The sequence below is a fragment of the Haliotis asinina genome, chromosome 4 (genome assembly GCF_037392515.1).
Source record: "Haliotis asinina isolate JCU_RB_2024 chromosome 4, JCU_Hal_asi_v2, whole genome shotgun sequence".
In the NCBI taxonomy this organism is placed as follows: Eukaryota; Metazoa; Mollusca; class Gastropoda; order Lepetellida; family Haliotidae; genus Haliotis; species Haliotis asinina.
Window position 1 is genome coordinate 2621061 of NC_090283.1, and position 16019 is coordinate 2637079.

At 40.7% G+C, this 16019-nt stretch overlaps 1 protein-coding gene across 3 annotated transcripts in view; it reads right to left on the reverse strand.

Moving 5' to 3' along the window:
- Positions 1 to 2095: 2095 nt before the first annotated feature.
- Positions 2096 to 16019, reverse strand: part of LOC137280865 (uncharacterized) — a 72307-nt gene continuing 58383 nt past the window's right edge. For all 3 annotated transcript variants that reach the window (XM_067812062.1, XM_067812061.1, XM_067812060.1), the window contains 8 exons: positions 7531 to 7875; positions 5830 to 5885; positions 5435 to 5531; positions 4767 to 4823; positions 4392 to 4447; positions 4030 to 4138; positions 2947 to 3000; positions 2096 to 2668 (listed from right to left, as the gene is read on the reverse strand). In XM_067812062.1, the coding sequence (XP_067668163.1) occupies positions 2241 to 2668; positions 2947 to 3000; positions 4030 to 4138; positions 4392 to 4447; positions 4767 to 4823; positions 5435 to 5531; positions 5830 to 5885; positions 7531 to 7875 (1202 nt within the window). In that variant the 3' untranslated portion in view covers positions 2096 to 2240. The remainder of the gene's footprint in view (positions 2669 to 2946; positions 3001 to 4029; positions 4139 to 4391; positions 4448 to 4766; positions 4824 to 5434; positions 5532 to 5829; positions 5886 to 7530; positions 7876 to 16019) is intronic.

Consider the following 16019-nt stretch of genomic DNA (forward strand, 5'->3'; position numbering starts at 1 on the left):
TTAATATAAGATAATCTGGAAAGATGATCTGTCATTCCCCGTCTTTCGCTTTTGCCCAAATCCACACACCAATGTCGTCTTTCTCTGACGTCACTTACACATAAAACAAGCCATGGCGCCAACTAACAGTAGCAGCAGTGCACGTGATGGTGATGCTGGTACTCTGTTGATAATGGTGCAACATTAGTCAAAATACATCTTCACAATCAAGACAGTATGGAAGCATAAGAAATAGTTTACATGGTGGATAGAACACCCCTCCAGTACTTTCTGTAATTGCTTATAATTTGTGACACTTCGTATTCGGTTACAATATGGATTGTTTTATTGCTTTCTGTGAACAACACATTACGAAAATATAGTGTGTGTGTGCATGAGTGCGTGTGTATGTGTGTGCGTGCGTGCGTGAGTGTGGTCTTTGTGGACGTTTGACGTCGGAGAGGAAAATTGTTGTTAAACGACGTAATGTTCCATCAAGATGGCGGCGTCTGTAAGTAATCGAGAATTTATTTTTAGAAATTATTTATAAAATAAACATGGGTTGCAATGACCTAGTGTTAAAACACGGCGGAGTGATGTTCCTAATCTTTAACTGTGAATGTGTATACCAGTATGTCGACGTTTGACGTCCAAGAGGAAAATCAAACTCCGTCATTTTGGGCAAGCTATTTTATACATTTAAATGCATAACGATCTACATAAATACATAAATCCAGTTTAAAAAAAAATATCACTCATTTCCCTAAAGATGCCCCTAAAGATTTCCCTAAAAACCCTTCGCACCAAGTTCTACGATGAAAACTGAGAAAAAAGCGGTCATTTGACAATGTCTATTTGTCAAGCAGGATAAGTATGTGTACTTGGAGTTACATCATCGACAAGAACAGTGATATCAACATCTATGACACTGCCCATCGTTCCAATTTCATCAAAGATATCAGAAAGTGTGACAGAGACGGTCTGTAAATAATCGAGTCTGGGCCAGACAATCTAGTGATTAACAGCACGAGCATTGATCTGCTCAACTGGGAACCGATGAAATATATCAAGCAAGTCAGTTAGCCTGACCACCTGGTCTCGTTAGTTACGACAAGCAGTCGCCATTTATGGCAAGCATGGGTTGATGAAGGGCTATTTTACCCCATACCTTCACGGATATCAACTATACAGAATGATGTTCATGATGTCAGTCACTTCATTGTCTGGTCCAGACACAGTTATTTACAGTCCACCAACGTATAGCTGGAATATTGCTGTGTGCGGTGTTAAACAACAAAAAAGCAAGCCAGCACCACACAAACACAACACTCACACAACGTTTCAGACCTTATAAGAAAGTGCGTCAGAGAAAATTCCAGACATAGTTTATTTTAAAATATATGTTTTAGCGAAATCAAACCCGAAAATATTGTTTTTAACTGATTTATGTTGTTGGATAAATGGTGCCTTAGCCTTTTTATTTCTGTATTTAGGTTCACGATTTTCTTCAGACTTTTGATACCATGTTATTTTCAGACTTTAGGAAACCCTATGTGAGTTTAGTTTTACGCCGCCCTTATTAATATTCCAACAGTAGCACGGCCGTCAACATCGGTAATAGGCATCACACATCGTATCCATGGGAATCGAACCCAGGCCTTCGGTGTGATGTAACCACTAGGATACCCTACCGCCCCCTTGACCATAGAACAATGGACTGCGGATGACTGTGTTACTCTGTACAGGTGCTACAGTAGCCCTGACACCAAGCCAGCACTGTGCAGTCCTGAAACACAAGGCACAGACAACAGCTGGCCACTTCGGCACCTTGACCACAACACCGTGATGTCATCAGCAGTGTGACGTCACTGAGCATTTGGCACCGCGTCAGCTGGTGAACCTCGGGTCAGTCAGAGGTCAGAGAGTGCAGTGAGATGTAAACAAACATGTTGTTGTTGTGTGTTTCACGATTAATGAGGTAATCATGACACATAATTAAAATAGAACTACATCACGAGATGCAGGGTTCATATACTAACAACATATCATCAATATTCACAGTCAACAATGTCCTTACCTGATTCTGTAAAGTTCCATAAACAACAAAATGTCTGAAAATGTTCTCAAAACGTTTTATTTCTCCTCCAACAAAACAAATATTCTCACCGAAATACTGAATTATAGACAACGCGAAGACGTGAACGGCATAGACCACGACAGCGTCAGTTGCGACATGTCCTCCCTCAATGACTACATCAAGACTACATAACACAACACTGTGTACCACGTGATACCAGGAAATCCGACAGTTCACGATGTCCCAAGCCTCTCGCCAAGTCGGCGGCTGTCAGCCCGTTGTTGTTCCTGGTGTTGACGTCCACCCCGTCCAGAGACAGGACAAACTCCGCTGTCTCCCTGTCTCCTCCATAACAGGCGAAGTGAAGGATGTTGTTACCGTACACGTTCACCAATGACACATCGGCATATCGACTCACAAGCAGCTCCACCACATCTCTGTGTCCCCCAAGTGCTGCCGCCATCACCGGCGTCCTGCCGACTCCATCTCTACTGTTGACGTCACCCCGACCTGTGTCCAGGATCCGCTTCACCTCCACCAGGTTCCCCTCCCAGCAGGCGACATGGAGGTCGGCGTCTGCCCGGGTGTATCTACGTGAGGAAGTCGGTGTCGCTGTAACACGAAGTAAACTCTGTACACAGGTCGGACATCTTTATCTTACAGCTACATTGTTCACATCTTACACTGATGATACAAAACTCTTGATACATAATCTATACATGTATCATGGCTGACAACAAACTGTCAGGGAATGACAAGAACTACTTCATATTTTAACACGTTACATGCTTACATCATTAGAATGTTGACTGACAGTTCTAACACAGTTTTGTGAGTATGTGGAGAGTTGTCTCCCCACTAACGACACATGTGACACTGGCTCCACCCACCTCGTGTGTCAGGTCTTGAGGGGCTCCCAGACTTCCGTGTGTCCCTGCTCGTGGCTGTGGAGACAAACATGAGGGTTAGAATAAACACCAGATTCATTGCATTATATTACATTACATTGATTGTGTTGTTTCTGAATTGCATTTATCATCGATGATGTTAGATTACAAATACACACACACATACACTCACACACACACACGCATGTCTGTGTGTGTGTGTGTGTGTGTGTGTGTGTGTGTGTGTGTGTGTGTGTGTGTGTGTGTGTGTGTGTGTGTGTGTGTGTGTGTGTGTGTGTGTGTGCAAACATAAGTCGATCTGCTGGTAATGACCACGTTGTGATCCTGAACAAAGGAACAGCGCCATCATAATCAAAATTATTGTTTAAAAACAGGTCAATAGGTGTGAATGATGTGGTTAATACTGATGGATTTCAACAGAAATAGAGTTGCTGTATTGTTTAAATTACAGTACTGTCGAAAATACGGAAAACTATTTTTTAATTAATCTCTACACTTTATGTAAAGTGCAAGCTAATAAGCCTGCATGCGTGGGGACCAGCATAATATGCCGATATAGTTGGCGTGGCGGTTAAGTGTCCTATTTGCAGTTGTGTGAATGTTAGGGATGCATAGTAGCAGACCAAGAACAGTTTTTTGTTTCCTATTTCCGACAGTACTTTAGTTCTGATGTGGGGTGTTGGACTTGTCCCGGAATGACACAAGTTGTCACGAATGGAAGTAGTCCTTACTCATTCTTTCTGCCGCTGTATAGGTCATGATAGGATTGCCTTGTAACCTTTATTGCACATACACATCCTAGGAAAGGCTAAGTTGTAGGTCTTGTTTCAGATGCTGCTGTGTATATTTCTTAGATGATGACGATACAGACACTTGGCCGCAGCACTTGGATTCAGGGGAAGTAACTCTAATCTGTTCTACATTTCCGATCAGGAAACTACAGATTATGGCATTGATGTTTGATAAAAAGGTAGTGCGATCTTATGCAGTGTTTTCAAATGAATATTTGTCGTTGCATAATGACTGTCATTGCTGGGGTGTGTAGTAATTGTCGACCAGGGTTACCTTTCTTGTGTGTGATCTCAAGTCTATACATCCTCTCCTTGGTGGCCTTCAGTTCCTGCCTCGTCTCTGCAAGTTGTCTTCTCAGATCAGTGACGGTTTCAGACATGTGCTGCAAGAAAGGGGTTATGAACATGGGTAAATGAGCTTGAATGAGAAAGTACCACTTATTTAGCATTAACATCTTAGAAAATAACAGGAAATATTTGGTTCAGCTGCAATTAATATCCCCTGAAACTGTCTGTCAATTTACGTGTATTTGAGAGATACATATCAGATCAAGATCTTGCAATGTCACTTCTCAATAGGAATAGTGAACTGCATCATCTTGAACATCACTAACATGAGAGTAAAACTGACTACACCTGTGGTTTACTAGCGTCCCCCTTTTTCCTGTGGCCGCCTCCAGGTTCAGATAGATCTGTAATTTACGGACATATTTATAACAACACATTTACTTACAGAAACCAGTAACTATGCATCGTTTTATCATAATGAAAATACAGGACGACATTAAGTCATTTTACCCTAACGCTTTCAGAAAAGAACTCAGGGATTAAACGTGATCGGATTAAGTTTATTACCAGTTATCAACTTTAGAATCGACTTCATCTCACTTCTTAACCATTGTCTATTATTCACGTTTGTCCTGAATTTATATATTCTCCTTGTCTATGTGGTGATGTATCACTTGCTTGTTAACGACACATAAAACAAATACTGATCCTGTTCCAGCTTACCTCTAGTATCCCGAAACTCCTCATCACCAACGTCTGTCACTGTATCTGCTGCAGTAACTGAAACAGTAAGATCTGCAGCTGTAGGATTTACTACAATCATTTAAGTAAGAAGAGTACATTAACTTGACACAATTTCTGATGTTTTATTGATTAAATGTCTCCTGCGTTCCAGCTGTTCAACATTATTTTTTGTGAATGTATTTAATGAGGTGAACACAGTGGAATGTCTTTGCCATCTCATGTCCACAGAAAGTAGAGCGACCAAGGACACCACAATCCAGCTTCTAGATGGGTCTTGTCTTGTAGCTACAGTGACGTACAGATCATCTTGAATAATGGTGTTCCTGATCACAGTTTGTACTCACAGACTCCACTGGTTTCTGTATCCCTAAAATGTACACAACTACAACAACGATGTATCGAAATAACTCACTTTGATCTAACTGGGCATTCAGTGGAATGCGTAAGGTTTTTTTTAGAAAAGCATGTTTACACGTAACATCGAGGAAAACCTTGAAAAAATACTAACTGCTGAAAGCAATAGATCAGATCCAAAACCCATACGTTCAGAACAAGTCACTCCTTTGATTTAGCCACTGTTTTTTTTAATGATTAGTTAGATTTCCAAACTAGTTCACCTTTTCAGACATACGACCTACAACATATACCTGCCAGCTGTGCCCGTTCCATCTCCTTCATGTCTTGTAATTGTTGCTTCAAGTTTGCCACTTCTTCTGACAGGTCTTGCACCACTTTGTCGTGTTCCTGCATGTAATAGATATTTTGTGGATGAATACATACATACATACATACATACATACATACATACATACATACATACATACATACATACATACATACATACATACATACATACATACATACATACATACATACATACATACATACATACATCAGGAAAAAGCAGGACTTTAAAGCAAATTAGAAATTACTGCGGGTAGTTTTACGAATCCTAACACATGTGGTTAAATACCACCGACATTGGAACATTAAACTTGATGCTATAAGCTAGATGAGTGACAGGCGTGTTGATCACAGATACCTGCTTGTCCACGTATCTTCTATCTTGGAAACCATGTGCAGGCAATGAATGTGGATCTGAAATAGAGTTCTGAGTCAGCAGTTTGTTCGTTTAGCAATTTGTAACATACAATGGACATTACAGTAGACCTAAAGATGGATTCATTCCTTTTGTAACATCATCTGTAAAGACGTCAAAAGAGACTTGCAAATAATCAGAAAGGCAGGTACACTGTTTCCACAAGTTAAACATTCTTAACAAAAGCATTAATAAAGAGTGAAAATGGAATGTGCATCGTAGAATTCTACTAGATTCCTGGAGGACACGTAGAATCCTTCATTTCCAGGACTCACACCGCCATAGCTATGGCCAATAAAAATGAGGCATGCTTTTTATGTTGCATTATATTCTATGGTTATGATTAAATCAATATTAACATTACTTGGTGAATCACTCAGAATTATTATGGCTGTTATAGACGAGGGACGACGACTATTCGACTTTAGGCTAAAAGATGAAATGCCTCAGGTATAGATCACCCTATCTTGGATACAGCATGCATGTATCAAGTCCATGAGCACCTGATCCAGTTTCTCGCTTCCCGTGTAAAGCCTGTGATGCTGAAGGACAATTTTCACTGTGATCTTCACTGGACATATCACTATATATCACACGTGTTCCTGATTGTACTAGCCCTGCCAGCTGAGATGCCTTGTGGCAGATAGTCATGGTCACACACTGACCAGTCCACTAGGGCGGGGTGTCATCCAGGGTACGCCGTTGTTAGCAACGGTATACGAGGAACTCTAGGATGACTGCTCTGACATGTTACCCACGGAAAAACCGAATTGGTTTGCATCACACTGAGTCGGAATGTGGGCACGATATAGTTGATGGTTTTAATGTACAAAGGATGTGTTGGGAGTCCAAACTGAAAGTACACATAGCTTACTTATGAAAGACGCTACAACCATGGCATTTAGTTATAACCTGGTTTAGAGTACTAATACAGAAATGATGACATTACCCAACTGAACAATATTTCAAAATAGAAAAGACAAAACCCTTCCCACATCCATCAACACATTCGAGTGTACAGTTGTGGCTATTTCATGAGTATGTATTTGTTTCGACAGAATTAAAGCTGTATGATGTTGTGTGTAAACAAATCGAGTCTGGGCCAGACAATCCAGTGATCCAGAACATCAGCATCGATCATTCCAAAAGCGATTCGAAACAAAGATGCCAAACAAGAATCTAATCAGTTCTGAACAGACCTTCCTTAACAATGTACGAATGAACAGCATATTATGCTTATGCATAACTCGGTATTAAAGCATAATAGCAGAATTAGAAGCAGATTTAATAAGTATTGAATACACTTTAAGACTCATAATTTCTTTCCAAACATTTGTTCTCATTAAACCCCTAAGATTAATGTCATATAACATATCCAAACATATTACAAGCATTTAATTGTACGTGCTATTGGTGATATTTTAAATATACTGAACGATTCCCGTTAGGACGACACAATAGTAAATGACAGGTGTCATTGTCAGCCTCATTACACAAAAGTAGCAAGCAAGTTTCCTGATACTGACTTTCATTTGATCCAAAACACCTGTGCATTAACAAGTTCACCAGACATGCAAGTGTTTAAAGGCAGGAAAAAACAAGGCAGCGTCTGGTCCGTGTCCAGCACGTAAACTCGTCCCTTACCTATGAAGTCCTGCAGTTGGACTTCAATCTGGATGTCTTTCACTGTAGAAGCTATCCCCTGGAGGCATTCCAGGATCATTGCTCTCACTTCTGCATGTTTACTGATCATCCCCAGGGCGTCTTCTGTGCTTCTATGATGAAAGGTAAATATCACAGAGCCAGCTGAAACGCTCCCTAGACAAGCCTCAAACGAGCGTGTGATATTTTCTTTAAATCGAGTAAAATGACTGTTTCTGGTCTCGTTGTCGACTTCAAGGTTGAGGGTGTCCGGTTTGCAGAGCCACGTTGTTTCTGATTTATCCTCTTCAGAATACTCTGCAGTCGAATCAAATATACATCTGTATTCTGCAATGAAAGAAAATGTTCTGAGAGTATGCAACCGATCAATATGAAAGATATAATTTGAGACTTTTGCTTGAAATGTGTGCCGTGTGTCCTGGCAGAAGAAATCCCAGTACAGCAAATTACTTTGAGGTGGCTATTTCATCTGGTGTAAAGGGCAAAACAGATGTAGACATCACCATCTCTTACAGACATAACTGTGTTATTTGCATGTTAATGCGGTTCCTTGAACACGCACCTTTCAAAGATAAACTGCAAAACTACTTCCTTAATCATAGATGAAGAAACGCTACTTTTCGAATTAAGAATGCTCTTTGCAAATTCAATAGTTAACATATCACTGTGTAGAGTATTACTTTAATTAACCCACAGACTACTCAATCTGTGTGTAAAACGGATTTCGTCATTTGAATCCCGAATCTGAATATTTTGTACAGATTCAAATTATGACCAACAGTGCCAATATACATTATGTCACCCCTTCAAATGGACAAGGTGATCATGGAGAGTCCTGGTCATCTAGAAAACATAAACAACTGAACTGCAGTTTCCCATATTTGATCTTCAAGAATGAATCTTCTTCACATTCAGTTGTCAGCGTTTGAATCCCGAGTCTGAACTTTTGTTCACATTCGGGAGGTAGGTAGCTAAGTACGTACAAAATGCCCTTTTCTCCAACATGTATCTTCAGAGAGATTGTAACAGTTACAAAATGACGTCATTATTATAAAATTATGCATTATGACGTCACAGTAGGGACAAAGTTCTAGAGTGACAAGGTCAAAGCTTACAATGGTTTGAAGGTTTGAAAAGTGAACATTGTGCTTGGTCCTGGATGTGCATACGGCTATAAAATTACACAGGAATATAGAATATGTAATTTCCTATCCGTTGGTATAAATATAACTGTGACTACCTCAAGGGTTTGAGAAATAGACACTGCTCAATGTTATCCAAAACGTTTGTGTGCGGTGAAAAAAGTAAATTTCTCCGTTTTTATCATACACCAATAAAAGCACTCTGCTACAAGGTTTTTAATTTGTCCTCTTTACGAAAAGTGTGAGTGAAGAAAATACAGCTTTGATATCTGAACGACGCTAATGCATAACGTCATACGTTAATGCATGACGTCAAACGTCGACAGAGAGGTCATGCACGTATAAAGATAAAGGGGCATAACTCCGCCATACTTTACATTAGGTCAGTGTAACTCAGATCACATGGAGAAAATTTGCTGTGGATACGGACAGTATATTTTCGTTATGTTTTGTTCATAGTGAACACAAAGTTCCCCAGTGTGAGAGGATACCTTTTGGTAGTTTCACAATTCGTAAGAAACGATGCCAATGTACTAAGTCAGAAAGCAGGTAGTAGCGATTTGGGTGGACCTATCCGATACATATTTTAGTTCTTAGATTCCCATATTCTTCTGTTTTTGTAGATGTATTTTGATTAATTTTGCATCATTATTAACGGAGTAACAGCCACTTTTTCAGATGTAATGAAATAACTGAAAATAATGTGAAATTTAGTTGATGTTATGGCATGTTTTGTGCATTTTGTAACTTTGGAAAAAGACGACTCTGGTTTGCTGATTAGTATATATCTCACCTAATTTCCACGCAATGTGTAAAAGGTATCTTTGTCATAGTTCATCTCTTTTTAGACAAAACCTAAAATGAATGGTTTCACCACTGAAATAGTGTCCTGAATATGCCAACAACTAGACGGTTTTACTACATATCTTATTGTGAGCAACACGTGCACCTGTATGGCATCAGTTTAGCGTAAATGAAACATTCACAACACCTGAATATTCACTGAGGATATATACTTTTCTTCTTATGATTATGTAATTATTTCACTTCGCAAGTCCGTCTGCACTTCCTTGAATATTTCCTTCTTCATCTACGGCTGGATACAGCAACATTCTTTTTGTCTATAATATAGCTTATAAACTATTTGTAATTGTCTGTCAATTTGAAAGAAAATACTTTAAGCCTATAAGGTTGATATTATCATATAGGTAAATGGGTGAGATATGAGTATCTCCGCGATTAAAAATACGAATCCCATCGAGGCTTGTTGATAGTGAAATGCCTTGTCTTATTGTGATTTGACAACATTTATTCTCGTGTTTTTATACCAACTTATTTTAAGACCATGTAAAAGTTTTATTGGATCGGTTGGCCTCTCTGCGAGATATACGTCTATAATTATTGTTGTGTGTGGTTTAATACAAAATGGACCCAAATCACAACTGAAAAATACTAAAAAACGTTGGAATTCTATTTGATGGTTAATGTCTAAAATGGCATTCGAGTTGGCTGGGGCTAACATGTTGCCATCAGTGTAATCGTAACACTTGTATAGAATATTCTTTGTCCGAAAGAAAGGATGTGAGAAGGATGCTGTCGTTAATCATTTTGAGAGCATAACCACTTTGACTATAAATGACGTAAGGGTTGGTTAGTGTTATTTTAGTCCATTCAATTTCTGGATAATCTGCAAGTGGCATTCGTTTGTAAACTTTATCCTTATAGTATAAGATGTACTGGGTGTCTTCCTCGCCAGGTGAATTGAACTCATTTGTGTGTCATCGGGTGTTACATTGGAAACCATCGTTTATATATCTGTCAGAAAATGGTTTCAAATAGTTTTTCTGATAATGCCTTATGTATGAACTTTAAACTAATAAAACTGATATTCTCGGATAGAAAAATCTTGGTTAGAGATACAGTGTTTTCAACTATCAATGTGATATCTTGCAGACTAGTATCACCCCCCACCCGTACGTAAATTGAGTAAACTCTGCCCTGGTGTTTTTAACCCACCGGAGGTTAATTCCTTTCACGATCTCAGTATCGTTCTGCGGTGGTTCACCTAGGAAGACGTGTATAACCAGCGCGGTATTACCTCAGAGGCTTTCTAGGAGGGTGGCTACACTATCGAAATCAGTAACTAATTGCAATACCGCGGTTTCCCCGAGTTTACAGGATAGCATGTGGAGTGCTCTACTAGAGGCAGGTGTGATGATTACACTGAGTCTTTGTGCTGGGAAGTAAGCCACGAGCAGGATTCTGTTGTTTACGACTTTGTTTAGGTAGTAGTCTTTGTTTTCCATGAAAACGTATGGGGAAATTAGTGTTGAGAAGTCAGTTGATGTGAGCTGGTAACATCGTCCACTTGTTACTGCTATTGCGTATTATATTGTATGGCATATTTTGACAGATATCTGTCGGCCTGTCAAAGTCTTCTAAGCCAACCAATATACCACCAAACTATGGTCGTATTCTCCATTCATCTGCATCGCTGCAAAACTACATCATACTGCGTGTTACTGCCCGATCCTGATGTATCTAGGTTAAAAGAACCAGGTTGACTTATGGCGGGACGTTCAACTCGTTTGTAAATGTTGTTCATAAGCTTAAAAACGTACATTTTTTTCCTATTCCTGCATCATCAAACCCTCTAGTATCACCTAGGTCTGATAAACCAACATTAATGCATCGTTTTATTCACATTCCCTGTCCTTGATTACTAACCAATTTATATGTGCAGTGTTATGCTTATGTATCCTATATTTACAGGGGTTTTGTTATCTAAAATTGAGACCCTTAATTCAGAAATATTACCACTTGTTAATTTTTTATACTGGCGCGATGAATATGACTCGGTGTGACCCTCGTTGCGTTTTTCTGTTTTAACAGGACGGCCCTCAACAACGTGGAAGGACGTCCACTTAGTATATTATCCGCTGTGCTAAGCTGGTCTAGATGAATGCATAGCTCGTGGTATGGAATTAGATCTGGTAATTCCAAACCAATGATTGTTGTGCCAGGGGTTATTTCCTGTGAGTAATCAATCGTTGTAAATCCTAGCATTCTCACCAACGGTTCACTGAGCCTCAGGTTATGTGATCCACTGGATTTGTCTAACACCAATGTTCCGTTTGAGTCACTTATTATAAGTTTTGCTTCCAAGTCTTTGAAAATTTCATCATTGAGAGAACACACACTTGGTAACCATTGGGTATGTAGAACAATTTTCCATCGACGAAGACCTTATGATTTCTTCCGAGGTCGATGTTTGTCCATCGCGGGTAGTAGGTGATATCGGATAGTGCTATTTCGAGTTGGCCAGACGTGTTATCAATGGCATGTGTAAGTTGAACGGTCTCACCGTTCGTTATATTCGGAAGAGTAATGTACATATTATAATATAAATTATACATAATAATGATATGCACAACATAAATACCTTGACTTCACACACATTAAAATCGTGTGGGGACTTGCAGTCAGCTGAGGGGGACATGCAGTCGACTGTCCGTAGGACCCCCCCCATTTTAATACCGAGTTCATTGATATCTTCAAAAACTATATCGTGACCGTCAGTAATGCACAGTCAGTGGTAAAACTGGCATCAAAACCCGATGCAAGTTTGGCAAAACCAACTCAACTTCGCTGTGTGGTGTGCGAAGACAAGGTCGGGTGTGACCCTAGACTATGGTATAGACAAACTGAGTAAGGCAGTCATCTTGTTTCATGTTTATTATCAAACGAGACGGATCTTGAAGGAAATAAGTGCTCCTCTCCCCCAAGATAAAGCGTGGAGTATGACCAATAACCCATATGATAAAAGCGCGTATGAACGTATTTGTGGGGAGTTCATGATTCCATCGAATAAAGACTTTCGTCTTCCCGGTGTGAACCACGGCCTCGGTAAAGTCTACGTGTACTTTTATAAGTATGGAACGTATAGGCTCGGTTCAATAGATGGCACACACAACCACCACCGTCATACATTTATAGGCCCCACAACGGATGAGCAGATCCATGTCAGCCATAATAAACAAACCGATCCTTGGGCAGTCACAGCTTGATATCAAAAACATCGGAGGGGTTCACTTGTGCTGCCACCATACGCTTGAACGACTCTATTCGAACCTACGTGTGGACTGTGTTGGGGTACTTGTTGGCAAACACGCTTCGCCATCATAGATAATAAGGGAACCGCTTACAACGTCCAGAAACAGTTCGTGGTTAACATTGAGGATGCCATCGCATCACCGGTAGATCTACCTAGGGCTATAACACGATACCAGGACACTTTACAACACACTAGGTCAAAAGTCGACTACGTGTTCAGTGTGGGATTGTATATGGCTCCAAGTGATATGCGTATGAGAATAAATACAATAACGGGCTACAACAATGAAATAATCATCGTTACAGCAGATCAAAAATTGGGTGTTAATGCCGAAATAAATGTCTCCCACATACCACCTACACATATTAGTGCAACCATCACCAGAAGCTAAATCAAGGAGCTTTGTGGACAGCCGACTGCAAGTCTCCCCCATTGTGCAAGCGTCAAATCAACAGCATATCAATTATAAAACAGCACTGGCTGTCAGAGGTGTCGTGGTCGGCTTGTGTCTTATTTGGTTAAAAATTCCTTAGCAGCACCGAACACAGTCCAGCCACGCCGACGATGGATGCCCACAGATTTTGACCAAGCCACGTGGCAGTTTTACTAAACATGCTGAGCAGCCACGACATGATACTTCCTATGATACTGTGCAGGGCTTCTGTGACCCTACCAGCGAGTTTAGCCAGGGCTTCTGTGACCCTACCAGCGAGTTTAGCCAGGGCTTCTGTGACCCTACCAGCGAGTTTAGCCAGGGCTTCTGTGACCCTACCAGTGAGTTTAACCAGGGCTTCTGTGACCCTACCAGCGAGTTTAGCCAGGGCTTCTGTGACGCTACCAGCGAGTTTAGCCAGGGCTTCTGTGACCATACCAGCGAGTTTAGCCAGGGCTTCTGTGACCCTACCAGCGAGTTTAGCCAGGGCTTCTGTGACCCTACCAGCGAGTTTAGCCAGGGCTTCTGTGACCCTACCAGCGAGTTTAACCAGGGCTTCTGTGACCCTACCAGCGAGTTTAACCAGGGCTTCTGTGACCCTACCAGTGAGTTTAACCAGGGCTTCTGTGGCCATACTAGCGAGTTTAGCCAGGGCTTCTGTGACCCTACCAGCGAGTTTAGCCAGGGCTTCCGCGAGCTATTTCAAATGTTTTTTTATCCAGTCTCTGATGCCACCACCTCTTGTGGGGATCTGCGGTCAGCTTGGAGGTGTGGGGAACCCCCCCACTGATACAACAATAGTTGATATAATGAAACCTAGTGCCGTTAGAACACTAGCAATGGTGATGCCTTGCTCACGGAACAATGTTCATATTTTGTTGGCTAAGTTGTATCCTCGTTCAGTATTCTATCGATTGTTTCTCGTATGCGACTGTATTGTGTTCGTAGCTGTTCATGATTCGAGGAAGCAGATTCCAATCACGCGTTTCTCTTGTCTTCTACATTACTAATTCGTTCTGTGATACAGCACTTCATATCCTCGTCTCCCGTTTCACTGACTTGCATTTTGTATTTTCACGAGCTATGTGCTCATCGAGTTTGTTCAGTTTTCCTATGTTGTTCACGAGTTCTCCTCGTACGCATTTCAAGGCTTTGTCTAGACCGTACAGTTCCCTCATTGGAAATTCAAATCCCGGCAATGGTTTATCCCCATATTTAGTCAATGGTTTCTCAAAACTGACAGATGCTTCTGTAGCATCAGTGGGGGATACCCCCACAGTCCTGTGGGCACCCAACTGCAAGTCACTCAGTTCGGATCGTATGGTTTGCAGATCTTGAATGGCCATCGGGGATATGGGGACTTGCGGTCAGCTGGGGTGTGGGGCCTGCCCCCACTTTTGGTTTGGCACCACCGTAATCCAACATGTTTAGTTTTTCAGGGATAAATTCAGCACCATGGTGACTGGTTAGAGTTGACAGGGTGAGTGGTTTTCTAGTGACATCAACCTCTGGGTTATCTTTAAAGCACAGAGTGCCATAATCATCTAAGGTAAACTTTGAATAGTCTCGGCCCTGTGGCTCGACATAGTTTTTATCTGTTTTTAATGCATCATAATAATGCTCTACTGCTGTATTCAAAAGTTGCTTTCTCAATGGTGAACTAGTGAACGAAGTTTCATCAACTTCCACCGTTCCAACATCATCCACATAATAATCATCCATCTCAAAATCACCCATATGTTGAAATTCTATTATATTAGTATATGTAAAATATCTTACGGTAGAAAGCTAAATCCTTTTCGAAAATTATGACAACTGCTAGCCGTCAAAACCGTGCACCAGTCAGTTTCTATTACGAACAATCCCAGCAAGATAGACCGGAACCAAACACTATTGGTTCGATTCCCTAACTTGGGTGCAAACGACGTCATAGTGCTGGGTAAGGCTCGATTGACCTTTCACATCGTGCTGGCTTCAAGCAACGACAAACTCGAGCTCATTAATAACGTGGGTCATCCCATAGTCAAGAAGATCACCATAAAAATTAGCTTCAATAAGGTGCTCAGCATAGACGACAGCAATATATATTACTGTTATGTAGACCTGTGGAAAAGTGAGGAAGAACGCGACAACAGCATGTACCAGGGACTGGGCAGCAAAAGATCCAACAGGTTATATATCAGGTAAGCCTTCACACCAGATGAAACATCCAGACTACCGGATAGTGAAAGAGGTAGACCATATTAATCATAATAATAACCCAACCAGAGCCCATATTAGTGAAACGTTCCAGTGAGTCACGATTTTTTTCGAATGACCTGTCAGTAGAACAGTTGATAGTATCTGGCAGTGTTGTAGCTTCCTGATTACCTCGGAAGTAAACAATGGTCTGGTCAAAAGCATCATTCCCCTGTTGTTTCTATAGTGTCAACTTTAACGTGAGTTGAAATTTAATACCTTTTAAATCATTCACTTTTTCAAACACCAATTGCATTACATCTTCAACGTCTGTGTTTCTTTAAACTTCCATCTTCCACCCTCTCAAATATTCCCCAAAAGCACGCTCAGTAGGCTTGAATTGTAATGGTATAGGGGCTTGTTCCCTTAGTAATTCAATGAGCTCAAACTTCCTCATACATGAATAATTTCGAAAACCCCTTTCACGTGCTTGTATTTTTAATTCACGTATCGTAGGCATATTACAAGATTCATACCTCATCTAAATAATTTCTCCAATAGGTTGTCAGCAGTAGTATAGGGAATGACAGTTCTAAAACACTTT